General features: G+C 45.6%; 1 protein-coding gene across 1 annotated transcript; it reads left to right on the top strand.

Annotated features, from left to right (window-relative positions):
* On the top strand, window positions 1–27,018 carry LOC139279398 (PLAC8-like protein 1). The gene is made up of 5 exons (XM_070898513.1): window positions 1–86; window positions 14,976–15,135; window positions 19,387–19,523; window positions 23,535–23,650; window positions 26,783–27,018. Exons 2-4 carry the CDS (start codon window positions 15,030–15,032, stop codon window positions 23,625–23,627), a joined length of 336 nt encoding a protein of 111 aa, XP_070754614.1. The 5' UTR covers window positions 1–86; window positions 14,976–15,029; the 3' UTR covers window positions 23,628–23,650; window positions 26,783–27,018.

The raw sequence follows: 27,018 nt of genomic DNA on the forward strand, positions 1-27,018 counted from the left end.
CTTCTCATTCTCACTTCCACATTTCCCTGCTTAAAAAAGTCTAATTGCAAAGTTTGTACAAACAGAAATAACAACTGCTGCAGAAGGTAAGTCATTTGTCTACTGAAAAAGCGCATGATTCTTCTGTCTGCCGTTATTCATTCATTTAGATTAACTTTAAGAATATGAGTTTATTCACACGTCTGTTGACCCTCAAACCAGTGACATCTAAGGTTGCTGTTTAATTTATTAACCCCCTACCCCCAGTTTTCTCCCCTCCTGTGTTAAGGACGGAATAATGTACCAAAGGTGCCAATGGCCCTCCAGTGCAGTGGGAATGCACCCTGTGTGAGAAGGTCATTTAACCATGGAGGCATCACAGCCAAGCCTGGACTTGCCCTCATATGCACTAGCAAACTATCTAGCCAGGAGCACTGGAATAGTGACCTGTCGGAGGGATTCTGGCTGACTCTTCCCCTCCCTAGTCCCAGAGCACTGTGACCAATTCTGCCGTTCCAGCATTTTGCTTTTGTAGATATGTTTCCCCATTTTTCTATAAATTGGTAATCATTTGAAGAATGAAAAACAGTGGATCCCATTACTGCAGAGAAGCCAGCAAGGACTGTCAAAGAAAGAGGGACCATCAGGGAGCTAATCAATCTATATCTATTCCTTCTGAGACTGGTTAAATGCTGTAACATCTGTAATAGTTCAGTCTCCAAGGATTTCCCCTTCCCCCAACTTTCCCCTCTTTGTGAAGTCCTGCTAAGACACGGGTTGTCGTTGCACTGCTGGGTCTGCAGGGATGAGCCGAGACAGTGATTGTCGGCAGAATATTTGAGTGGAGAGTATCACAGCTGAGCCCAGTTCTAGACTTGCTGGACACGCACTTTCCAGCATGGTCACTGGATAGTGGCTGGGCCCAGCAGTCCTGGCTTGTCTTCCGTCACACCTCCCGAGCCTTGGGAGCAGGGGGCTGAGACCCCGGCTCAGACCAACTCATTCACACAGACTGACTATGGTAGCTGTGACATTCTGGTCTGCATGCATGTATCCACTGAATCAGTGAGGGAGAGCTTTCTCACAAGGGCAATGCCGGAAATATCTTCCTCTGTTGTCTCAGTAGATGTGTCGCTTGCACTGTAGTCTGTGCACTAGGTCCGTGCAGCAGAGTCTTGGTTAACCCTTGCCACTGAATCAAGACCTAGCTCTGTCAAGCCCGTGTGGTGGCTGGTGTGCAACGGCCACCGCACGTTAAAAAAATCCACGCACAGGCATCTTCCACTCTTCAGCATGTAGTTCGGGTCCTTCATTCGAAGCACCTGTGAACTCATCTTTTTTTGGCGTAGAAACAAGTCATCCTCGTTTTGAGGGACCACCTATGATGATGATGATTCCTAGTTACAGAGCCACATTGGTAGAAATGGAGCATTTTGTTCATGACAACTCTTTGCTGGAGCAATCCAAAACTAACCTCAGGGTCGCTTAATACTCTTGTGAAGCGCCTTGGGACATTTCACTACTTTAAAGGCGCTATATAAATACAAGTTGTTGTTGTCCCGCTCTCTTCCTGTATCTACCTCTGCTTCAAATGCTTATCAACACTTCCGTTAAAAGATGCTTCAACTATGAAAGAACTTACATTTATAAAGCGCCTTTCAGTTTCAGTGCGCCAAATGCTGTCCTAGCTGATATCAATTAACTCAGCACCAATGCAGCATTGCCTTTAAAAAAAATTAAGCTGTTGTTTCACTTTCCTGCTTGTTGGTTTACACTGCTCTGGTCGGAGCCGACAGGCAGCCACAGCATGGAGCTGGGTCTCTGTAGCAATCATTCTTAATGTTTGCAGTGTGCATTACCACAGGGCACATGCGGAGCTCAGTGACGGAGACCCAATCTCACAGCCAAGAGATTGGGATTCTTTTCTCTAGAAAAGAGAAGGATGAACGGCAATGTTCCACCTAATTTTTGGGGGCTGTGGTGGGTGGGGGGTGCGCGGCCCATTCACTGTTTCGTGCATGTGCAAAATTAACATTGGAAAAGCTAAGCAGGACTGGCAAACAGTTACACGGCCGCACAACTTAGAGGGATCGTTGCTGAGGGGTGACCTAATAGACATCATTAAAATGATGAAAGGGTTTGATAGGATAGATGTAGAGAAGATGTTTCCACTTGTGGGGAGACTAGGACTAGGTATCATAAATATAAGGTAGTCATTAATAAATCCAGTAAGGAAGTCAGGAGAAACTTCTTTACTCAGAGAGTAGTGAGAATGTGGAACTCGCTACCACAAGGAGTAGTTGAATCGAATAGTATAGGTGAATTTAAGGATAAGCTAGGTGATGGAGAAAGGAATAGAAGGATATTCTGATAAGATTATATTAAGTAAGGTGGGAGGAGGCTTATGTGAAGCATGAGCACCAATATGGACCAGTTGGGCCAAAAGGCTTGATTCTGCGCTGTAAAATTCTATGTAATTTTATATAACGTTGACTTTCTCCTTTGAAATCCTATTAATTCCTGTTTCGTGATTAGCTAAGGTCAGTTTGTTAAGAAATGGGAGTGATTTTACTTGCTGCAGTTTGTTACCTTGTTGAGTCACCAGATATTCACCACAATTGATGTAAGTCAAACATTGAATTCAGAACAGGAAGCCAGAGTCTGGTGAGAACTGGTGATTGTGCTCCTGCATTTTCACAAGACCCTAAAATAATTACGGACGATGTAGGCCATTCTTGGTTCAACCATCCAGAATGCCCTAAGGTCCACCCATTGTATCATCCAGTTGTTGCTTAAATGCTTCCAGGGATTTTGTCTCCACTCGTCTATCTCGTCGTCTATTCCACATGTTGACCACTGTTTGTGTGACGGAGAATTTCCTGATATCAGCCCTTAATTTTCCTTTTACTAATCTGAACCTGTGTCCCTTTGACCTACTCCAGTTTAAAGTAAATTTGTGAATTTATCTATTCCATACTATTTACTCCCAAAATACCTCTATAAGATCACCTCTCAGATGCATCCTTTTCAAGGGCTCAAAAGCTCAAGAGGCCGAAATTCGGTACTGCCTGCATTGAGGCGGTGACGTTGCCGGGGCACTACCTTTAGGGCTGGGCAGTGTCTACCGCCTCAAATTGTGATATTCAGTTGCTTTGCCCCAAGAGGAGTGCTAAGAGAAGCATTCCACACTCCTCTTTGGACGCTAACGGAGTGATAGCGAAGGAAGCCTACTCAATTTTTTGGCACTCAGATACCGGCATCCTAGCGCCTGAAGCTGGAAAAAAAAATCTTGGTGAAAATTTTAATGAACTGCACGCACACTTCCCCACTGCTGCAACAAATAAATACAAGTTGAAAAACTTACATTTCAGCACTTACCTTGCTCTCTGGACGATACTGCTCCGGGATCGTCACTGGACCAACTGCTATCCCCTGCCGGTGTTAGCACCAGGCGCTACGGCAGGCGAAAGAGTGAATTTAGCAAACGCGGGACTACAGCAGCATTGCACACTCGGTGACATCGTCGAGTAGGCGGCGCTAGCGAGCATAGCGCAATTTGTCAGCGCCACCACTAAACCTTCACTGAAGTTAACGGCAGGCGCTTACAGCACTGCGCTCAGGCATCGGATGTTTAGCAGCCGCTTAGCGCCCCTCTCTGGCGCTAATGGTGGCACTAAACAGCTGAATTTCTACCCCAAGTTTTTCCAGTCTTTTCTTTAACACTGGGGACGAGCCTTGTAGCTCTTTTCTGCACTGCGTCCAAGGCTTGAATTTCTTCATTGTGTTCATTCCCGTGACCAGAATTGGATACAGTACACGAGGTGCAATCTTACCAAAGCAACGTAGGAACAGGAGTAGGCCATTCAGCCCATCGGTCCTGACCTGCCAGTTTAATTATGCCTTCCTCCGACTTGTGTTCTATTCTTTTGGCTGCCCAGTTCAACACTTGGCTTTGTTGATTATGTTGTGCACTGTTTGGATATGCTGAGCATTAAGTCTGCTGAGACACCTAGGTTTCTTTTAATTGTATTGTTAGTTATCTCAAACAGTTCAAGGAGTAAAGTCTAACCACTTCTGATGGGTTCACCCCTAATCCTTCTTTACCTATTAATGTTCTTAGCTTCGCTATTTCTTTTGAGCTCAAATGAAATTCCCCTCTCTCCCACATTGCTAAAACTGCCTCTAACAAGCACATCTATACTAATGCCAAATGTTTCTTTTTCCCTCTATGACTCAATTCCAAAACTTGATTACTGTTTCTGTATCTGGGGAACACGAGAAAAAGCTGGTCACCTGATTGATGATCGGCCTCACAGCTCTAACCACTTCATTACTCTCGATCACAACCTCTCCCATCTGTCTCAATTTTAGCAATACTATTAAAGTCTTCCAGACTTTCCTCTCGTGTTGCTCCTAAGTTTGCAACTAAGTCATCCTCTGTGCTGCTCCTCCTCCCTGCATCGCTCATTCAAGACTCATTTCACTATCAAAAAACAGCACAGTCTCCTACTCTAGCTGATTTGTTCACTGTCCTCCCTCAGTATTTCTTTCCTCTTCAAATATACAGGCTTTTAAAACTCTAACTTGCTGTCGTCAAAAATACATGGGGTGGAAATTCGGTTGGAGGCCGATTAGGGCGCTAATAGCGGCGGATCGGTACATTTTGCACCGGAAATGGTTTGCATCGGCAGCCACAAAATTCATCAGCTGGGCCTTGAGTGTGGAACGGAGCGCTAAGCAAGATCTCTCTTAGGGCGCTAGGCCGGCTGAGCAACTGAAAACCCCGAGCCAAAGAGCCGGCCTCGGAACGCCCTAAGAGAGGCTTCCCTGTGAAAAAAAATCGGCAAATAAAACACAAAAAACATTCCCAATGCTTTGCTCACCACATAAACATAAATCGCAAAAAAAAACACAGCACACTTACCTCAGGTATTCATTCCTTCCCTCACCGCGGCCGGAAGAGCTCGGAATGACTGCTTTCCCAGGCAGTCCCACTAGGGCGCGCTCCGGGGCGCTATGGGTCCCGCTGCAGCCAAATTTCAGGACGGTGTCGCCACGGCTTGACTCTCCTGGGCGCTACTGCTCCACGCCCCCACAAAACCGGCACCAAATGTCCCGGCAGGGCACTGGAAGTTGGCCTCCCGCCCGTAAATCATTACCACTGCCATTACCGCAACTCCTGGGTGCGAGCAGAAGCGGCAACAGACTTAATTTCCACCCCATTGGCTCCTTTTCTACTGTTTATAACCTTGGCGATGTGCTACATTATGATCCTTGGACTCTATAGGTAACCCATCAGTACATTCTGATTTGCATTGTTCTGGCAAGTTGCGTGTTATACGACAGCGTAAAGACTGATTGATTGTGATTCGCACTGAAATGCTCATAATCTGTGGGCTTTTATCGCCTTCCCTTGGATTATTTATCTCAGTTTCATCCTCTTATTATGGTGAGAGGGTCACTTTCTCCTTCCCTTGCCTGGGCGCCCGTTGCTATGCTGTTTTATTTGGGAGGGGTTGATAATTTGACTGAACAAGTAGTTGCTTCAATAGTACCTGTTTTGTTTCGACCACTACCTTGTTGCCTTTCCGGAAACAGGGGAAGTGGGGACTTTGGGCAGAAAAACTTGATGTACAGTTAAGTTAGATAAAACATTTACCCTCCCTTCTGCCTCGCTTGCTATTTGCATTTGTCTCGTAGCGGTTTTTTACAACTGAGTGGTTTGTTGTGCCATTTCAGAGGGCAGTTAAGAGTCAATCACATTTCTGTGGGTCTGGAGTCACAGGCCAGACCAGGTAAGGACGGCAGATTTCCTTCCCTGAAGGACATTCGTGAACCAGAAGGGTTTTTACGACAATCCGATAGTTTCATGTCACCATTACTGATACTAGCTTTTTATTTCCAGATTTATTTAATTAACTGAATTTCAATTCCCCAGCTGCCGTGGTGGGATTTGAAATCACGTCTCTGGATCATTAGTCCAGGCCTATCCAGTACCATTATCACTATGCAACTATTCCCGTAAACTCTCCTATCAAACACTGCTGTAGGACCCTAACTCTCCCACTGAAGCTTGCCCCTCTAGAACCCTAATTCTTCCATCTAGTACCTGAGCTCGCTCACTGAAGCTTCTTCTCCATCTTACGATTAAGTTAGATTAAAAATTCAACCTCCCTCCTGCCTCACTTGCTACGTGCATTTGACTCTTACCTCAATTTATCTCATGCTTGAGCTGCTTCTCTCTATCAAATGATCACCTCTTTGTTCCTTTTAGTTGTGGACCCAGTGTGTTTATAGATGAGGTTGGGCCAGTCACTATTTTCAGTATTTCCCTGCAGCTTCTCTTTTTCTGTTTTCAGATTGTAGGTGGTTTCGATACCTATTTGCTTTTTTGCTTTCATGGTCAAAGTGGCATGGTGATGGCTTACCCACACTTCAGAGGGAACATAAGAACATAAGAAATAGGAGCAGGAGTAGGCCATACGGCCCCTCAAGCGTCCTCCACCATTTAATACGATCATGGCTGATTCGATCATGGACTCAGGTCCACTTCCCTGCCCGTTCCCCATAGTCCCTTATTCCCTTATCGGTTAAGAAACTGTCTATCTCTGTCTTAAATTTATTTAATTTTCCAACGTCCATAGCTCTCTGAGGCAGCAAATTCCACAGATTTACAACCCTCGGAGAGAAGAAATTCCTCCTCATCTCAGTTTTAAATGGGCGTCCCCTTATTCTAAGATCATGCTCTCTAGTTTTATTCTCCCCCATCAGTGGAAACATCCTCTCTGCATCTACCTTGTCAAGACCCCTCATAATCGTATACGTTTCGATAAGATCACCTCTCAATCTTCTGAATTCCAATGAGTAGAGGCCCAACCTACTCAACCTTTCCTTGTAAGTCAACCCCCTCATCCCTGGAATCAACCTTGTGAACCTTCTCTGAACTGCCTCCAAAGCAAGTATATCCTTTCATAAATATGGAAACCAAAACTGCATGCAGTATTCTAGGTGTGGCCTCACAAATACCCTGTATAACTGTAGCAAGACTTCCTTGCTTTTATACTCCATCCCCTTTGCAATAAAGGCCAAGATACCATTGGCCTTCCTGATCACTTGCTGTACCTGAATACTATCCTTTTGTGTTTCATGCATAAATGCCCCCAGGTCCCGCTGTACTGCGACACTTTGCAATCTTTCTCCATTTAAATAATAACTTGCTCTTTGTTTTTTCTGCCAAAGTGCATGACCTCACATTTTCCAACATTATACTCCATCTGCCAAATTTTTGCCCACTCACTTAGCCTGTCTATGTCCTTTTTGTGTCCTCCTCACACATTGCTTTTCCTCCCATCTTTGTATCATCAGCAAACTTGGCTACGTTATACTCAGTCCCTTCTTCCAAGTCGTTAATATAGATTGTAAATAGTTGGTGTCCCAGCACTGATCCCTATAGTACCCCACTAGTTACTGATTGCCAACCCAAGAATGACCTATTTATCCCGACTCTCTGTTTTCTGTTAGTTAGCCAATCCTCTATCCATGCTAATATATTACTCCCAACCCCGTGAACTTTTATCTTGTGCAGTAACCTTTTCTGTGACACCTTGTCAAATGTCTTCTGGAAATCCAAATACACCACATCCACTGGTTCCCCTTTATCCACCGTGTTTGTTACATCCTCAAAGAATTTCAGCAAATTTGTCAAACATTTATGGTTCATTCTCTGGTTGGCAACCAGTAAATAGTGGGGTGCTGCAGGGATCAGTGCTGGGACCCCAACTATTTACAATCTATATTAACGACTTGGAAGAAGGGACTGAGTGTAACGTAGCCAAGTTTGCTGACGATACAAAGATGGGAGGAAAAGCAATGTGTGAGGGGGACACAAAAAAATCTGCAAAAGGACATAGACAGGCTAAGTGAGTAGGCAAAAATTTGGCAGATGGAGTATAATGTTGGAAAGTGTGAGATCATGTACTTTGGCAGAAAAAATCAAAGAGCAAGTTATTATTTAAATGGAGAAAGATTGCAAAGTGCCGCAGTACATCGGGACCTGGGGGTGCTTGTGCATGGAACACAAAAGGAGAGTATGCAGGTACAACAAGTGACCAAGAAGGCCAATGGTATTTTGGCCTTTATTGCAAAGGGGATGGAGTATAAAAGCAGTGAAGTCTTGCTACAGCTATGCAAGGTATTGCTGAGGCCACACCTGGAATACTGCATGCAGTTTTGGTCTCCATATTTACGAAAGGATATGCTTGCTTTGGAGGCAGTTCAGAGAAGGTTCACTGGATTGATTCCGGGGATGAGGGGGTTGACTTACGAGGAAAAGTTGAGTAGGTTGGGCCTCTACTCATTGGAATTCAGGTGATCTTAGCGAAACGTATAAGATTATGAAGGGGTTTGACAAGGTGGATGCAGAGAGGATATTTCCACTGATGGGGGAGACTAGAACTAGAGGTCATGATCTGAGAATAAGGGGCCGCCCATTTAAAACAGAGATGAGGAAGAATTTCTTCTCTCCAAGGGTTGTAAATCTGTGGAATTCGCTGCCTCAGAGAGCTGTGGAAGCTGGGACAGAAATAGACAGTTTCTTAAATGATAAGGGGATAAGGGCTTATGGGGAGCAGGCGGGGAAGTGGAGCTGAGTCCATGATCAGATCAACCATGATCTTATTGAATGGTGGAGCAGGTTCGAGGGGCCGTATGGCCTACTCCTGTTCCTATTTCTTATGTTCTTATGTTCTTATTATGACTTCCCCTTCATGAATCCATCCTGACTCTGCCTGACCGAATTATGCTTTGCCAAATGTCCTGCTACTGCTTCTTTAATAATGGACTCCAACATTTTCCCAACCACAGAAGGACTAGCTGTTGTCTTGATGATGTTGGAAAGGTCCATCTCATTTTCTCCTCTACGCTCCTATCAGCAGAGCGTAAGAATATGATAAAAGTCAAGAATGAGAAAAGAACATTCGACCCATTGAAGCTTGTCCTGCAACTTTCCCTCTGAAGCTTGCCTCTCTCGGGCCCTAACTTTCCTATCAAACACTGCTCTACGCATGACTATTCTAATGTAATCCTGGCTGGCCTCCCACATGCTACCTTATGTAAACTAGAGGTGATCCAAAACTCGGCTGCCCATGTCCTAACTTGCACCAAGTCCTGCTCACCCATCACTCCTGTACTCGCTGACCTACATTGGCTGCCGGTTAAGCAACGCCTTGAGTTAAAAATTCTCATCCTTGTTTTCAAATTCCTCCATGGCCTCGCCCTTCCCTATCTCTGTAATCTCCTCCAGCCCCACGACCCCCCGGGGATGTCTGCGCTCCTCTAATTCTGCCCTCTTGAGCATCCCTGATTATAATCGCTCAACCATCGGTGGCTGTGCCTTATGCTGCCTAGGCCCCAAGCTCTGGAACTCCCTCCCTAATAGTCTCCGTCTCTCTACCTCTCTTTCCTCCTTCAAGACGCTCCTTAAAACCTACCTCTTTGACCAAGCTTTTCGTCACCTGCCCTGATTTCTCGTTATGTGGCTCGGTGTCAAAACTTATCATCTCATAATACTTATGTGAATCGCCTTGGGACATTTCATTATATTAAAGGCACTATGTAGATTCAAGTTGTTGTTCTCGGACAGTAACTCTCCCACTGAAGCTTGCATCTCTAGGATCCTAACTTTTTTTTTAGTTCATGGGATATGGCCATTGCTGGCAAGGCTTGCATTTATTGCCCATCCCTAATTGCCCTTGCGACAATGGTGGTGGGTTGCCTTCATGAACCATTGCGGTCCGTGTGGTGAAGGTACTCCGATGGAGCTGTTAGGGAGGGAGTCCCAGGATTTTGACCCAGCGACGATGAAGGAATGGCGATATACTTCCAAGTCAGGATGGTACATGATTTGGAGGGGACTTGGGACATGGAGGTGGTGGTCTTGCCATGTTACTACTGCCCTTGTCCTTCTAGGTGGCAGAGGTCGTGGGTTTGGGAGGTGCTACTGAAGAAGCCTTGACGAGTAGATGGTACACACTGCAGCCACGGTGTGCCTGTGGTGGAGGGAGTGAATGTTTAAGGTGGTGGATTGGGTGCCAATCAAGCGGCCTGCTTTGTCCTGGATGTTGTTGAGCTTCTTTAGTATTGTTGGAGCTGCACTCATCCAGGCAAGTGGAGACTATTCCATCACACTCCTGACTTGTGCCTTGTATATGGTGGAAAGGTTTTGGGGAGTCAGGAGGTGATGTGGCTGGTCCAGTTAAGTTTCTGGTCACTGGTGACCCCCAGGATGTTGATGGTGGGGGATTTGGCGATGGTAATGCCATTGAATGTCAAGGAATGGTGGTTAGACTCTCGCTTGTTGAAGATAGTCATTGTCTGGCTCTTGTGTGGTGCGAATGTTACTTGCCGCTTATCAGCCCAAGCCTGAATGTTGTCCAAGTCTTGCTGTATGCGAATGAACATTGTGCAGTCATCAGCGTACAAGCTCAGACTGCTGCCATCATGGCTGCATTTACCAGGGTGTCACAGCAGTCCAGCGATCTGTTCTCCAACAGATTACTAGGATTGCTGAGGTGCCATGCTGGGGTAGTGGCAGTGGCTTCATGGAGCATGAACCTGCTGTCCTCTCTCAGGATGACAGCAATCATCCTCCTACCACTGCCACTCCGCTAGTGCCTTGCTGTTACTTTTCTGCCAGCCAGGTCAGACTGCTGCTGCCCATGCCGAGGTGGTGCAGTCTAAAGCGGGGCCTTCTAGGCCCAGAGCTGCTTGAGGTCATCCTGCAAGGCCATCTGCAGTCTCCCCCACTGAAACTCAGCAGCCTCCCACCAGCCATGCTGCAATCACTGGGGTAGCACTTCATAGGACCATGAGGACAGGCAAAGGCACACGATAGACAGGCACTAAGTGAATGCACAATGGTGATTAGTTGAACTTGCATGGCACTGAAACTTACCACCTTGATCTCCTGCGCCCCGGAGATCAGGACATCATCCGGTGCACTGTGCCTCATTATCGCCCCGGATCTTAAATTTGCTTCTGCCACCTGCAGCATCACCGGTCGTCAACAACGGCAGCTACAGGAGGTGCTGTGATCTCGGCCGGCCGATTGGGGAGCAGTAATTAAGGCAGTGCTGGTCAGGCAAGCCAAAATGTTATCACCCCAGTGTGCTGTTCTTTAAATTCTTTCCATCCCGTGATTGAGCAGGCCTGCACTCTGAGTGCTTTGAGGCTGCTCTTCGTGGATTACGATGCCATCTCCGACCATTCCCAGCCTTGCCTTGAAATGGCCTCAGCATTGGCCCTTCCCTTTAAGGGCGGGAAGGAGCCGGTGGATCCGGCAGAGCTGCTCGGAACATTGTGCAACGCTCTGCCGCTACCGCCCCTCTTGCTCCCTTTAATGCTCCGAGGGAAGCGGTGCAGTGCTCCATTTCCCTCCAGGAGCGCTAAACCGGAAGTTTGCGTCTGATTCACTTGAGTAGCGCCCGGCGATAACTTTGCGCTCCCACAAAAGTTATCGCCCCAAACGGGGCGCTGCGCAATTTCTCGCCCTTTATATTCTCTGGAGTTTGAATGAATGAATGAGAGGTGATTTCAATGAAACTTCTAAAGTTCTTAGAGGACGTGACAGGGTATATGCCAAGAGGCTGTTTCCTTTGGCTTGAAAGTCTAGAACTAGGTATTGGCCATTTCGGACTGAGATGAGAGGGTTGTGAATCTTCAGCATTCTTTACCCCAGGGGACTATGTAAACTCAGTCGATGAGTATATTCGACACAAATACAAAAGCAAAATACTGCGGATGCTGGAATCTGAAATAAATTCAGAAAATGCTGGAAATCTCAGCGGGTCAGGCAGCATCTGTGGAGAGAAACAGAGTTAACGTTTTAGGTCTGTGACCCTTCGTCAGAACTTGCGAATGTTCAAAATTAACAAATTCTTAAGGAGCACTGAAAGGGGGAGGGGAGGAAAGAACAAAAGGGAAGGTCTGTGATCGGATGGAAGACAGGAAAGATTGGAGATTGGACTCAACATCAAGTTCAACAATTTCAGACCATAACCTCTGCCCATATTTGCTCCCTTTCCTCTTTTTTTTAACCCCTTCCCCCTCCCCCCGACCCCCCCAATCTTATGTATTTTTTCTCTCTCTCGATTTCCCAGAGCAGCTGGTAATTATTCCGCCATTCACACCCTATCTCAACTCATCTTTTTCTAACTTCTGTCATTACCATCTCAAGTCAGCCCATCGTCCTTTTTGTCTCTCAAATATCTCCTGCCTTACACCCTATCACAGACCTTCCCTTTTGTTTTTTCCTCCCCTCCCTCTTTCTGATTTAATGTAGAAGTTCAGCCATGAGCTTATAGAATGGTGCGGCAGGCTCAAGGGGCCAAATGGCCTATTTCTGCTCCTATTTCTTATGCTCTTGTCTATCTAACCCATACCATACCTGCCCCTGGGTGTGTTTGATGGGACAGTGTAGAGGGAGCTTCACCCTGTATCTAACCCCATGCTGTACCAGCCCTGGGAGTGTTTGATGGGACAGTGTAGAGGGAGCTTTAATCTGTATCTAACCCCATGCTGTACCTTCCCTGGGAAGTGTTTGATGGGACAGTGTAGAGGGAGCTTTACTCGGTATCTAAACTGTGCTGTACCTGCCCTGGCAAGTGTAGTCCCTGTTGTAACATAGGAAAACATTGTAGGATATAATAGGTATGTGATCAGTAGGGAAGCCTGCTATGGGACACTTGTACTGTACTTGCACTATATACATTGAAGTCTTTGGAAATAAAAATGGGGAGAGATGTACAACGGACTGCCGATTCACTTTCACCCATTTTAAACTTGCACAAAATCAAAATTACCCCCACTAACTCCTGGTAGAATAGAGTTCCTACGATTAAAAAAAATACTTGCATTTATATAGCATCTTTCACAACTTCAGCACGCCCCAAAGCACTTTACAGCCAATGGAATACTTTTTGAAGTGTAGTCACTGTTGTAATTTAGGAAATGTGGCAGCTAATTTTCGCATAGCAAGGTTCCACAAACAGTAATCTGATAATGATCAGATAATCTGCTTTAGTGATGTTGGTTAAAGGATAAATTTTGGCCAGGGCAAGATCTGTTCCCCTGTTCTTCTTCAAAATAGTGCCATGGGATTTTTATATACACCTGACAAGGCAGAATATCACTTTAATATCACATCTGACAGTGCAGTATTCCCTCAGTACTGCATTGGAAAATTAGCCTAGAGTGTGTGCTCATGGCTTGCAGAGTGAAACTTGAACCCACGACCTTCTTTCCCCGAGGTAAGTGTGCTACCAACTCATCACCATCATCATAGGCGGTCCCTCGAACATGGATGACTTGCTTCCACATGGGTTCACAACTGAGCTATAGCTGACACCTGATGCCACCTATTCTCTGGTAACTCTCCAAGCCTTACTTTGCATGTGTGAGCTCAAACAATAAGTGTTGGCAAGGTATTCAAGCCTGGAGTATCACAGTCAAGCCTGATCCCACCTTCATCCAACATCCAAAGTGTGACTACGTCCAGCAGAAGCAAGTGAAATAGTAATCAGGAGCGGGAAACCAAGCTGATTATTTCCCGGCCTATGGGCTCATGGGATTGGGGGTAATATACTAGCATGGATTGAGAATTGGTTAATGGAGAAAAAACAGAAAGTAGGAATAACCGGATCATTTTTATGTTGGCAATCTGTAACTAGTGGGATGCCGCAAGGATCAGTGCTTGGGCCCCAGTTATTTACAATCTACATCAATGATTTGGATGAGGGGAACAAATGTAATATAATCCAAGTTTGCCGATGATACAAAGCTAGATGGGAATGTAAGTTGTGAGGAGGATGCAAAGAGGCTTCAAGGGGATATAGATAGGCTACGTGAGTGGGCAAGAACATGGCACATGGAACATAATGTGGAGAAATGTGAAGTTATCCACTTTGGTAGAAAAAATAGATAAGCAGAGTATTTTTTAAATGGTGAGAGATTGGGAAATATTGGTGTTCAGAGGGACCTGTGTGTCATTGTACACGAATCACCGAAAGTTAACATGCAGGTACCGCAAGCAATTAAGAAAGCAAATGGTATGTTGGCCGTTATTACAAGAGGATTTGAGTATAAGAGTAAAAACATCTCACTGCAATTATATAGGGCCCTGGTGAGACCACACCTGCCGTACTGTGTACAGTTTTGGTCTCCTTACCTAAGGAACGATATACTTGCCATGGAGGGAGTGCAACGAAGGTTCACCAGACTGATTCCTGGGATGGGGGGATTGTCCTAAGAGGAGAGATTGAGTAGACTGGGCCAATATTCTCTCGAGTTTAGAAGAATAAAAAGTGATCTCATTGAAACATACAAAATTCTTACAGGGCTTGACAGGGTAGATACAGGGAGGGTTTTTCCCCTGGCTGGGGAGTCTAGAACTAGGGGTCACTGTCTCAGAATAAGTGGTCGGCCATTTAGAACTGAGATGAGAAGAAACTTCTTCACTCAGAGGGTGGTGAATCTTTGGAATTCTCTACTCCAGAGTGCTGTGGAGGCTCAGTCATTGAGTATATTCAAGACAGAGATCGACAGATTTTTGGATAGTAAGGGAATCAAGGGATATGGGGATAGTGCAGGAAAGTGGAGTTGAGGTAGAAGATCAGCCAGGATCTTACTGAACAGGGGAGCAAGCTCGAGGGAGCTACTCCTACTCCTAATTGTTATGTTCTGCCAAGTCCAGGGTAATTACTTGGTATTTACAGCACAGAAAGAGGCCATTCTGCCCAACAGGTCTGTGCCAGTGTATCTGCTGTCCCGGCTGAGATTACCTAACACAGCACAGGTTGATAGGTCAAATGGGGAAATTCTGGTCTGTGGTGAGTTGAGCCATTCGTGCATATCCTCTTTTTTTGTTTTCAAAATTAGATGTAATTCTGATGTTCGGGGAATCTAACTGTTTTCTCATCAGAAAAATTTGATGTGTTTTGCAGCCTGCGTATATCTCTTATCTTCTACATAAGGCATCAGTGTCACTACTCTCAAAGATGACATCGACGACTGTGATTATTCAGCAGCCTATGAGTCAGTTGAATGCAGGTACTGGGAACTGGAGCACAGGACTATGCAACATTTTTGAGGATATGTCTGTCTGTAAGTCCCTTGATCATTGAATTCTTTACTGTCTAATTGTAGCACGTTGAATTCAACTTGCTTTTATAAGTAACACTTTCCATTAACTTGTAACCAGGAAAGAGAGGAGAGGAGAGTTCTATATACAGGAGGATGTACTTTATGCTCAATCTATCCCCAAATGTCTATTTATAAAATGGCAAAAAATGCCTCGAGGTTTTTTAAAGACACATTTTAAAAATTTCATTGGAGACCCTCATGATTTGAACCACTGTAGTGACATCACTGACCAAGAGGCATCCCAGAGAGACTCCAGTATTTTATAGGTGGCCGCAAATGCAATTCCGCCTATACACAGAGTCAGCAGCATCTGATTCTATGGAACAACAACAATAACTTGCATTTATGTATCGATTTTAACCTGATAAAACATCCCTAGGTGCTTCAGACAAAATATGACATTGAGCTAAAGAAGGATACATTAGGACAGGTGACCAAACGCTTGGTCGAAATTGTAGGTTTGAAGTAGGAGTGTCTTGAAAGAGGTGGAGAGGCAGATAGGTTTGGGGAGGGAATTCCAGAGCTTAGGGCCTAGATAGCTAAAGACATGGCCACCAATTGTGAGGGGAAGGAATTAGGGGATGCACAAGAGGCCAGAGATGGAGGAACTCAGAATTCTCGGAGGACTGTAGGACTGGAGGAGGTTGCAGAGCGATACCCCTCACAGCTGGGCATGTCGTTTACCCAGCTATCAAAGCATATTCTAATGAAAGTAGAAAATAAAGTGGTGGTTTTAAATAAAGCATATCCCACCAAGAGTTTCTATTCCCTTTGAGACAATGTTGATTGAACGGAAAGGATATTCATCTACAGTGCGATTTGGTCCTGGGAATGCTTGATAGGAAGGTTTTCTCCTTAAACCTCTCTACCTCTATGTCTCCTCATTTAAGACGCTCCTTAAAACCTAACTATTTGACCAAGCTTTTGGTCACCTGTCCCAATATCACCTTGTCAGTGTCAGTATCAGCTGTGGCTCAGTGGGTAGCACACTTGCCTGAGTCAGAAGGTTGGGGGTTCAAATTTCAGTCCAGGATCTTAAGCATATAAAGCTAGGCTGACACTCCAGTGCAGTGTTGAGGGAGTGCTGCACTGTTGGAGGTTCTGTCTTTTGGATGAGACGTTAAACTGAGGCCCCGTCTGCTCTCTCAGGTGGATGTGAAAGATTCCATGGCATTATTTTGAAGAAGAGCAGGGGAGCTATCCCCGGTGTCTAGGCCAATATGTATCGTTCAATTAACATAAAAAACAGATTCTCTGGTCATTATCACATTGCTGTTTGTGGGAGTTTGCTGTGCGCAAGTTGGCTGCTGCATTTCCCACATTACAACAGTGACTACACTCCAAAAGTACTTCATTGGCTGTAAAGCCTTTTGCGATGTCCGGTGGTCATGAAAGGCGCTATATAAATCCAAGTCTTTCTTTATGTGGCTCGGTGTCAAATTTTGTTTGATAATTCCTCCTGTGAAGCGCCTCAGGACATTTTACTGCATTAAAGCTATATAAATGCAAATTTTTGTTGTTTTCAATTCCCCATTTCATGATTTTGATGAGCCGAAACTTTTGCCCACATTATTTTTTTAAATAGTTGTGGTATACGTTGGTGAGTTCTATGGCCTCCTTGTTTGTATTAGACTGAGTTTGGGGCACACTCTATAGTTCCTAATGGGTGTGGGTTCACTATACAAAGCAGCTGTAATCCAGTTTCAAATAACGCTAAGTTTGACAATCTCATTTGGAAATACAATAAGGGCTGCTAAGTTGGGAAATAGCAAAGTTAACTTGGAATCGTTGATGCGTGCATATTATGATGGTGTGACTTAGTGATGAAGAGGGGATGCATTTCCTGCATATCTTATTTCGTACTGTGTGGTATCTAATTGTGAGTTCTTGCTTCTGGTTAAACTATTTATAAGCTTTCACTTCTAACGATAAAGAGGAAGTCCTCAATGAACATCTGCACAATTGCATTCCTGTTCCTTTTTTAATAAATCAGTTATTTGTCTTTTCTCTTGTTTTGATCAGACTTTCCTTGGTTGAGAGAAAAAGCCAATTGTAGCCAATCTGTATGGTTTCCATTCTCTAACTGGGCTCCGCAACAGCCTGGGGGCAGCTCAGCATTGATTGCACCTCCATCTCTGTGGAACATCCATTGTTCAGGCTTTAGCACCTGCAGTATAGTGTCTTCTTTGGGAGACTGTGTGATGTAGCAAGTTAGCTCACCCCACTTTGACAGTTGAGATTTAGGTTGAAATCTGGCTCAGACCAATCTGCTGAAGGACTCTTCATTCTTCCAGATGCAAGAAAGACTAGGATTTATATAGTGCCTTTCACGACAACCGGACGTCTCAAAAGGCTCTTCGGCCAATGAAGTACTTTTGACGTGTAGTCACTGTTGTAATGTGGGAAACGCGGCAGCCAATTCGTGCACAAGCAAGCTCCCGCAAACAGCAATGTGATAATGACCAGATAGTCTGTTTTTTGTTATGTTGATTGAGGAATAAATATTGGCCAGGACACCGGGGTTAACTCCCCTGCACTCCTTCGAAATAGTGCCATGGGATCTTTTACATCCACCTGAGAAAGCAGTTAGTATGGGTGATAAAAATAGAAAAAGAATGAAAAGGAAGAGCTTGTATTTATATAGCAACTTTTACAACCTCGGGTTGTCCCAAAGTGCTCCATGACTGATGAAGTACTTTAAGAGTATTACTCGAAATGACTGTGGCTGGATGGGGGTAGGGGGTCCCCTGATATCTCAGTAAGGTCCTTGTCAATAAGGTCCAGGTCCGATTTCCGGTCAATGCTGAGTTCGCTGATTCCAGCCCGTGAGATAGTAGAGGTTCTACAATTGGCCACAGAGAGGGGAACATTCCTTGCTGGGCGTGCACATGTGTGGGGACAGGAACTGGCTTTGTGTGTGATGTCCATCTAGCCTGTTGACAGTCACAGTCAAAGGCTCACATAAGAATAATGGCCGCTTGGGCGAGGCTTGGGCGAGGCTCCATTCCAGCTGATTGTCCCACCACAGATGAAGTGAATGGATTTGGAAGAGGAGGTGAAAACAAAATTCAAATTTAGAACTCTACAGGGGAGGACTTAACTGAGGGCCGAGTAGATGCAGATAATTGCCTCCAAGTTACATTGTCACCCAGGAAGGTCATGGGGAGAGGTGGGGTGGGGAATGGAGAATGTCACACACTACTCTGTGCTTGACAGTGTTGTACCTGACCTGGCAGTGCTTGATATGGAGTTTTCCATTCCCCAATTCTGGACTTTGATGTGCAGAAACTTGTACCCGCACTATTTTTTTTAAATGATTGGGCTGTGCATTGAAGAGTTCTTCGGCTTCCTCATGAGAGTGCGTTGCTGTGTAAAGACTTCATAGGAGCAGATGCTGTAACCTTTAGGATACAACATAGTTTTACAATGTTGATTATAAATATTTTAGTCAAATTAGTGTTTATAAAAACTGTGGGAGACTGAAATGTGGCATGTAGTGTCATATTGCGATACTAGATTTACAAACCCAGTAAAATGGCTGTCAAGCCACTTTAACGGATCATGGTGCTCATCCCTTGCATTCCCTAGGTAACAAAGATTAGAAATAAGCCATTCCCCATTACCCTGGCTGCTCTGGTGTACCATCCAGTGGTTGGCACCAGAGTCCAGCATCACTGGCAGAGGTTTGAAAGGCAGCACCTGTTTACTCGCATTACTCCAGATTGTCATTATTATTAATTAATTTGGTCATCGCTGACAAGGCCATAATTTATTGCCCAGCCCTAGCTGCCCTGAGAAAGGGGTGGTGAGCCGCCACCTTGAACCGCTGCAATTCGTGTGGTCTAGCGGTTTGATATAACGGAGTGGTTTGCTAGGTCACTTCAAAGGGAAGTTAAGAGTTAATTACCTTGGTGTGGGTCTGGAGTCATATATAGACCAGACCGGACAAAGACGGCAGGTTTTCTTCCCCAAAGGTCATGAATGAACCAGTTGGGTTTTTATGACAGCTTCATGGTCACTTTTACTGATGCCAGCTTTTTTTTTTCTATCCATATTTTTAAAACTGAATTCAAATCCTCAAGCTGCCACATGGGATTTGAACTCATGCTTTCTAGATTACTAGTTCAATAACATCACCGTTACATTACTGTATGATAGTGGATGAATTTAGGGAGCAAAAAAGTACTTTAAAAGTAATATTTATTTTCACAGGCTGTTGTGGTTTCTTGTGCCCAATGTTTATGGGATGCTACTTGGCCAGTAGTTATGGAGAGAGTTGCTGTGTGGGTATGTTGCCTGGAGGTATGACTGCACTGAGAACTCACATGCGTCTTTCGTACGGTATCCAGGTAAGTGGATGATCTACTGTTGCTCTTCCTCAACCCTTTTCCCCCCATACAGATCTTTCCATTACTGAGGCCACTTATGATATTTAGTAGTTTGTGGGTCACCGCATTGCTCTTTCACCTCCGCAAACTGTGTTCGCATCTATCGCAGATTGTCGGGACAATATAATCGGCTCGGAGGCTTTGCACCAATTGTTCTGGCAGTGCCATTGTTTGGGCGTATGGGAATCCCCCTGTGGGTATTTTGGGGGGAGGAAGAAAGTGCAATGGAGGGATGCCATGTTTTAGGTGCTCCATGGGCAGATTGTGTCCATCTGCACCGGTGATCCCTCACCCCCCATTCCCCCAACCACCCGCGTTCACAGGCGTGTGCCTGGCAATAACCATGCAGAACTGTCAACACAGACTTGGAGACAGCAGACCACTGGATGCAATGCTACCGTTTTAAAAGTTCAATCTGGATACAGATGTCGCCAGCAAGGCTGGCCTGTATTGCCCAACCCTAGTTGCCCTCGAGAAGGTGGTGGTGAGCTGCCTTCTTGAACCACTGCAGTCCATCTAGTAAAGGTACAACCATGGTGTTGTTAGGCAGGGCGTTCCAACATTTTGACATATTGACGATGAAGGAACGGAAATACATGTCCAAGTCAGGATGGTGTGTGATTTGGAGGGAATCATGGACCTTCTAGGTAGTAGAGGTTGTCGGAGATGCTGCCAAAGAAGCATTGGTGAATTGTTGCAGCGCATCCTGTGGTTAGGACACACTGCAGCCTACTGCAAGGACACCTACAACTAATGAGTACCACAGAGTTGGCACTACCAGTGGCAGTAATGGTCTTCCTCTGATCCCTTCAGGCATGATGCTATACTGTACTATGGGGAAGGTGCTCTGAAGTGTGGTCCTCCCTCTTGCTGCCACCTCACTCTGCACCATTTCCACTTCACCGGCTATTAAATAAAAGGTTGGCAGGTTGTGCCAGTGAGTCATTTTCCTACTTCCACATTTATTGTACCTCACCATCTCCTGGGGCCTCTCTTCTACCATAGTCTCGATCACGAACAAGAACATCCCCAAACACTTCCATACATCCCTCACCACCCATATCTTCTAACCCTACCCAGTCACATTTCCTTCTGCATTCACCCCTGGAAAGAATTCTCCCCTAAGTCACGTACAAATTTCACACTCCCAACTGTCTGGCCCTCCAGTCGCCACAATACTTCTGCAGCTGTTGGATTTGCTCAACTGCTCCCACACCTCCATCTTTCATTAACATATACGCAGCAAAATCTTCACTGTCTCCCATCTCGATCCTTCCCCCGGTAAAGATTCCATATTTCAGTCCATGGGGTGCAGACATGAGAATGTCTGGTGCACAATTGGCTTATCCATCCATTACTAGATCTGGCTGGAGCACATCAAGCTCCACTGGGCGGCACTCCACTCTGCCAGAATTGCCCACTACTCCAGGATCATCTTGGAGAGCGAAGAAAACTGACAGCTTCTTTTCTCCATCACCAACCGTCTCTGAAACCCTTTTCTCCTGCACTCTCGATTCACCAGTGCAGGAAGCTCATGGACTTCTTTGTCACCAAGTTTCAGCTGCCTCTGCTTCTTCTCTGCCTTCTTCTAGCTCTCCAAATCTACTCTCCATCAGCTCTATCCCTACCTTAACTCTGAACCTCAGTCTCCCTCTAGTTTCTCTCTCATCTTCCCCATTGGCTCATCTGACTTTTGAGACCCACCTCCTATTCACTCGACCCCATCACCACTAAACTGCTGACCACCCAGCTTTTTCCTGCTCTACATGCTAGCTGATATTGTAACTGGTTCCTCTCCTCAGGGACTATCCCCTCTCTTTCAAAACTGCCATCGTCACCATCTCCTTAAAAAACCTACCCTTGACCACTTTGTCCTGGCAACCGCTCGGCTGATCTTCAAGCTCCCTTTCCAACGTCCTCAAATGTTTTCTCACCTCCCAGATTCATGCCCACCACTCCCAAAAGTCTTTGCTTGAATTCCACCAATCATGTATCAGCCCCTCCCACAGCACCAAAACAGCCCTAACAAAAGTATCTCCCATTGTCCCGCTTGGTAGAACTGCCCTCACTTGATTCCACTCCCTCTCCTTCCAATCATAACCTTAGCATTTCTACCAACAGCTTCTCTTCCCATCTTTACCAACAGCTTCTCTTCCCACCCTTTCCCCATCCTCTTCCTCATCTACATGCTGCATTTGGCAAAGTCAATCATGGAAATGGGATCAATTTCCATGTGTACACTAATGACAGCCAACTCTGTTTCTCCTCCACCTCTCTCAACCCCTCTGTGCTTTCAGACCACTTGTCTCACATCCAGTCTTGGATGTGTCACAATTTTCTTCAGCTAAATATTGGGAAGACCAAAAATATTATCTTTGGCCCCCGACACAAACTCCATAACCCCTTCCCCGACCACTGTTTCAGTCTGTACCAGACTGTTCACAACCACAACATCCTATTTCACACAGGACATAGCTTCCAACCCCATATACCCTCCATCACAAAGACTTCCATCTCCATAACGTCGCTCACTTCTGTCCATCTGCCACTGAAACCTTCAATCAGGTCTTTGTCACTTCCAGACTTGATATTCCAATCTTCTTCTTCTTGGGCAGTCCCTCGGAGTCGAGGATGACTTGCTTCCACACTAATATGAGTTCTTAGGTGACTAATCAGACCAAAGTGGGACCTACAGTCTCTGTCACAGGTGGGTGGGGTGCTTGGGTTGCCGTGCGCCCCTTCCGCTGTTTGCGCCTGGCTTCCGCGTGCTCCCGGCGAAGAGACTCGAGGTATTTGGCGCCTTCTCGGATGCTTCTCCTCCACTTTGAGCGGTCCTGCCAACCTTCCATCCTCCATAAATGTCCGCTTATTCAAAAATTTGTTGGTCCTATCCAATCCCGCACCCAGTCCTGCCCATCCATCGCCCCTGGTTTCAATGTCCTACATTGGCTCCATACCTCAAATTTTAAATTCTCATCCTTCAACCTCTCCACCTCCCACTCCTCCTTAAAACCCAGCTCCTTGACCAAGCTATTGTGGATCTCTTTTAATAGCTCCTCTTTTGGCTCGGCATCCACGTTATTTTCTTACGACATTGTGAAGCGCTTTTGGATGTACTTCTACGTTTAAGGTGCTCGATAAATTGTTGATATCGATGTTCCAGCCATTTTTGTTACCCAACTAATCTATACAAATGCTGAAAGAAACATTGAAAATATAGCACCTTGTAAAGGCTAGCACCATTTTTAACCCCATACCCCTTTAAAGTTATCTATAATCCATAATCCACGTGATTTCACACCCCATTGTGACAAACTCCCACCACCAGGCACATGTGTAGGAGCTTGCACACACTACGCAAGAGCAATCTGCAAAATCAGGTATGGTCAGCACACTAATAATTTGAAGGTGCTTATAACACCTCACCCCTCCCTCCCATCACCACCACAACCCCACCACCACCCACACCCGCCCCCCCCACACACCCCGCTAATGACCCATTAGGCCACTTTGCCACCCAGGTATTAAAATTTTCCCCTCGGGATCAGTCTGGTGTCTGTTCTCTGAACTACCTCCAGTGTTTGAATATCTTCCTTGAGTCTCAGTAACCAGACCTGGGTAGAATGCGGTTGGACATGAGGGCTATACAGTTTAAGCATGACTCCTTCTGATCAATGCTCTTCTGCTTTGACTTCTTCAGCTATTAAAGCGATAAGCTCTGGAATTCCCTCCCTAAACCACTCCGCCTCTCTAGCTTTCTTTATTCCTTTCAAGATACTCCTTAAAACCTATCACTTTCCTGCCCTAATATCTCCATGTGTGACTCGGTGTCAAATTTTGTGGGACGTTTTACTACGTTAAAGGCGCTATATAAATAGAAGTTGTTATTGTATTCTCTACTTTGTTGGCTGCTGCTCTGCAATAGTTGAACATCTCGAGTCAACTAACACCCTTCCCTTCTCCATTGTACAGGGAACCATCTGTGGTGACGCGATGATGACGTGCTGCTGTGGCACATTTGAAACTTGTCGAATGGCTCGCGAGATGCGTAAACATAATCGCTAGGCCTGGGAAGATAAAAATAAAAGGTGCCTCCTTTGTGAAAATCAAAGCCCCGCCTATTTTCCCCCTTCATTGTTTTTAATATTCCGGATGTGGACAACGCTGGCAAAGCTTTGGTTCCTTTCTAGCAAATGGTTGGCAAAGTGTCTTCTTGGTCCTCGTAAAAGTTGCTGTTCTTAAAAGGTGACCCTAAATAGTGTGCATCAGCAAACTGTGCGACCATGGAGCTGTGAAAGCTGAGTATAATCCTCCCCTCATCAAACACCCACACACCATTTTGTTCCTCTCCATTTCTCTTCCTCCTCCCATGAAGGTATGGAATTCTTTAATGGGATATGGGGGGTACACAAACAACAGTCACCCTTTGCTATCATGTCCAGGTGACCATTACCTGTATCTGAACCTTCAAAGTGTGAACTGGCAGCTGCTCGACCGTACACAACAACTGAGTGACCCCTGATCCCGTCCTCGCACACGGCCTTTGACCAGGGGATGCTGAATAGCCATCAGGTCCAGGAACCCTGGCGGATTTACCCTTCAATAACCATGGGGTAGCTTTGGCTAGTTGTAACACCCCTACCTGTAATGTATTTGCTTCATGGGTTCTTTGTTTAAGAATTCATAGCAACACATTGCTATTAAGAACTAGTTGGTTTATTAGCAAAGGTTTAACAATCACACTACACATTAGCAGTTCATCCACCAGGCTCACAACCACCTGCCTCATTGTGGATCCCCTGAAACCAACTGGCTGGGGTTTTATTGAGTCTTGTGAACATCACGTGACTGGCTCTACAAACTTGTGAGCATATTCACAGGGGCATACATTACACTACCCACTGCCCTGGCAAAAATCAGCTGACTCAGCACAGACCTATGATTAAATCTGTGATCTTCATGCTCTGTGTGGCTCAATTCTGCACCGGTATTTGTAGAATAAACCACCAGGGAAGCTACACAGACCACGGTTTTGATGAGAGAGGTGTACAGAGAGAAATAGTAATGGGGCGAGATGTAAAACGGGCTGCTGACTCGCTATCACTCGTTTTACACTATCCCACAAAGTTGGGAAATAGCCCAAAAAGAGAATGGAGGTAATGTTGACATTGGGTGATGGTGTAACAGACGTGATATCAGATCATAGAGTCTTACAGCATTGGAGGCCATTCGGCCCATCATGCATGTGTCAGCTTTTTGATAGTGCTATCCCATTAGTCCCACTCCCCTTCTTTCCCCATTGCCCTGTAAATGTTTTCCTTTTCAAGTATATATCCAATTTCCTTTTGAAAGTTACTATTGAATCTGCTTCCACCACCCTATCAGGAAATGCATTCCAGACCAAACAACTCATTGCGTCATTTTTTTTTCCTCATTCCCCCCCCCGACCCCGGTTCTTTTGTCCATTATTGTAAGGGTTCAATGGAATTGACAATCAGGAGAGATGTATAATGGGAGGTTGATTCGATTATCGCCTGTTGCACACTATCGCCCAAAGTCAGAATTACCCCGATATTTCTTTTTACCATTTTGCCCCCTTTTCTTCCACTCCTCATCTTCTGAAGTGAGCAACTCCCACTGGGGTACATTGCATCAGGCAATGGCTGCCCTTCGCTACATTTCCCAAATAACCATTCTGCAGGACAGTGAGCGTCAGTGAGCTATTTGCCTTGAGCTCATCATAGTTCAGCATGTCCTCGCCTAGCAGTGGCACACACTAGAGGGAGGGCAGACAGCAGCGAAGCACCATGATCAAAATACAGAAGAGGAAGGCAAGCAATTTTGAAAAGTAACTTCCTGCCAGGAAAATATTTCTCTTCTCTCCGAACCGCTGCTTCAGTCCCCATTGAGAAACAGATGCTTGGCGGCACGAGCCTCCAAAGTCAAGTATTGGACTCAAAGTTCAATTTAACCTGAATATTATTCTTTATTTTGCCCGACAAGGAGACAGCCAAGTGGGAAGGTGGGAAGTTCCTCGCATTGATTGTGCGCCCCTATTATTTTTCAACACAAATGTGATCGCGGCTTTGTGGCTAGCTCTTTTGTATGATTCGATACGTGTATGGGTTACTGGGACAAAAGTTAATCGGCGCTCGCTTTCGGGCACAAAGCCAGCAGTGAGGGCGCAACAACACACACCCGAACCAGGAGGCCCGAGGCCAGGAGGGAATTGGGTCTCAGGCTCCATTAATATTAATTGGGTAAGCTGACCTCGCCTGGCGCACTTCCACAGACAGCTTGTCCATTTAAAGGCAGTCCCAGGAGAAGGGGTGTGGAACACCAACATGTTGGTGTGGGGAGGGAGTGCAATCGGTATACTGTGGAACAGGGGAGCACTCCTGCTCATTTATATATCATCATAGGCAGTCCCTCGGAATCGAGGAAGACTTGCTTCCACTCTAAAAATGAGTCCTTAGGTGGGTGAACAGTCCAATATGAGAACCACAGTCCCTGCCACAGGTGGGACAGATAGTCATTGAGGGACATGGTGGGTTTTCCGCAAGCTCTTTGCGCTGCCTGCACGATTTCTGCATGCTCTCGGCGATGAGACTCGAGGTGCTCAGTGCCCTCCCGGGTGCACCTCCTCCACTTTTATATATGCAAGGGTCTTAACTCCTGTTTTAGGTAGCTGCCATGGGAGCCTGAAAAATCGCCCAAGCCAATCAGTGTCCCAACTGCAATGTTAAGTCTCCGAAATTGGCCCTTGTGGCCCACAAAGTCCAACTGCTACCCCAATAGATTCTCGGCCCGCCCTGATGGCCCAGGTGATTAAAGGCACCAACCACTATAGTGCTGAGCCATCGACTAGTCGGTCCCAGGCTCCAGCCACAGCTTGTGCTTGAGTTACCTCCTCTCAGACAGGGCTGCAGTGTGGGGGCTAATATCAGTCTCCTGTGACTGAAAGTACTATCAGCAGGGATCCTCTGACTGGCTGACATCCAGAGACTCCTGCTGGGATGGGCCTGCATGCGAGTATTGGATGAGGAGTGAGCTTGGATGTGATATCCCACATTCAAAACATCGCACTCCCGAAGAAAGACCACTCTGGGAAATACCAGGAGAGAAAGCCCAGTATGAGTCAGTTCCTTCTGAAGAGATGGGGAAAAAATTAGGAAAATTGTAATTCTTTTTGACCGTGCTAATTTTTTGATTTGTTACAGATAGCTACATGGGAGAAATACTTCTTCACTTCAAGTCTGATGTGTGCCCTGATACAGCTGCTGTGTACTTTGCCCAGAATATGTTTGGCTTGTAAACAATGCAAAGTTTGAGTAATGCTAGCTTTATTTGATTGATTTAAACATTTTATGTTATGCAAAACTTTGTGAATGCAACAGTGATAAATTAGATGCAATTCAACTTGGACAAAACCAATGTTCAGGCATGGTTACACAAT

Source organism: Pristiophorus japonicus, chromosome 14 (genome assembly GCF_044704955.1).
Source record: "Pristiophorus japonicus isolate sPriJap1 chromosome 14, sPriJap1.hap1, whole genome shotgun sequence".
In the NCBI taxonomy this organism is placed as follows: domain Eukaryota; kingdom Metazoa; phylum Chordata; class Chondrichthyes; family Pristiophoridae; genus Pristiophorus; species Pristiophorus japonicus.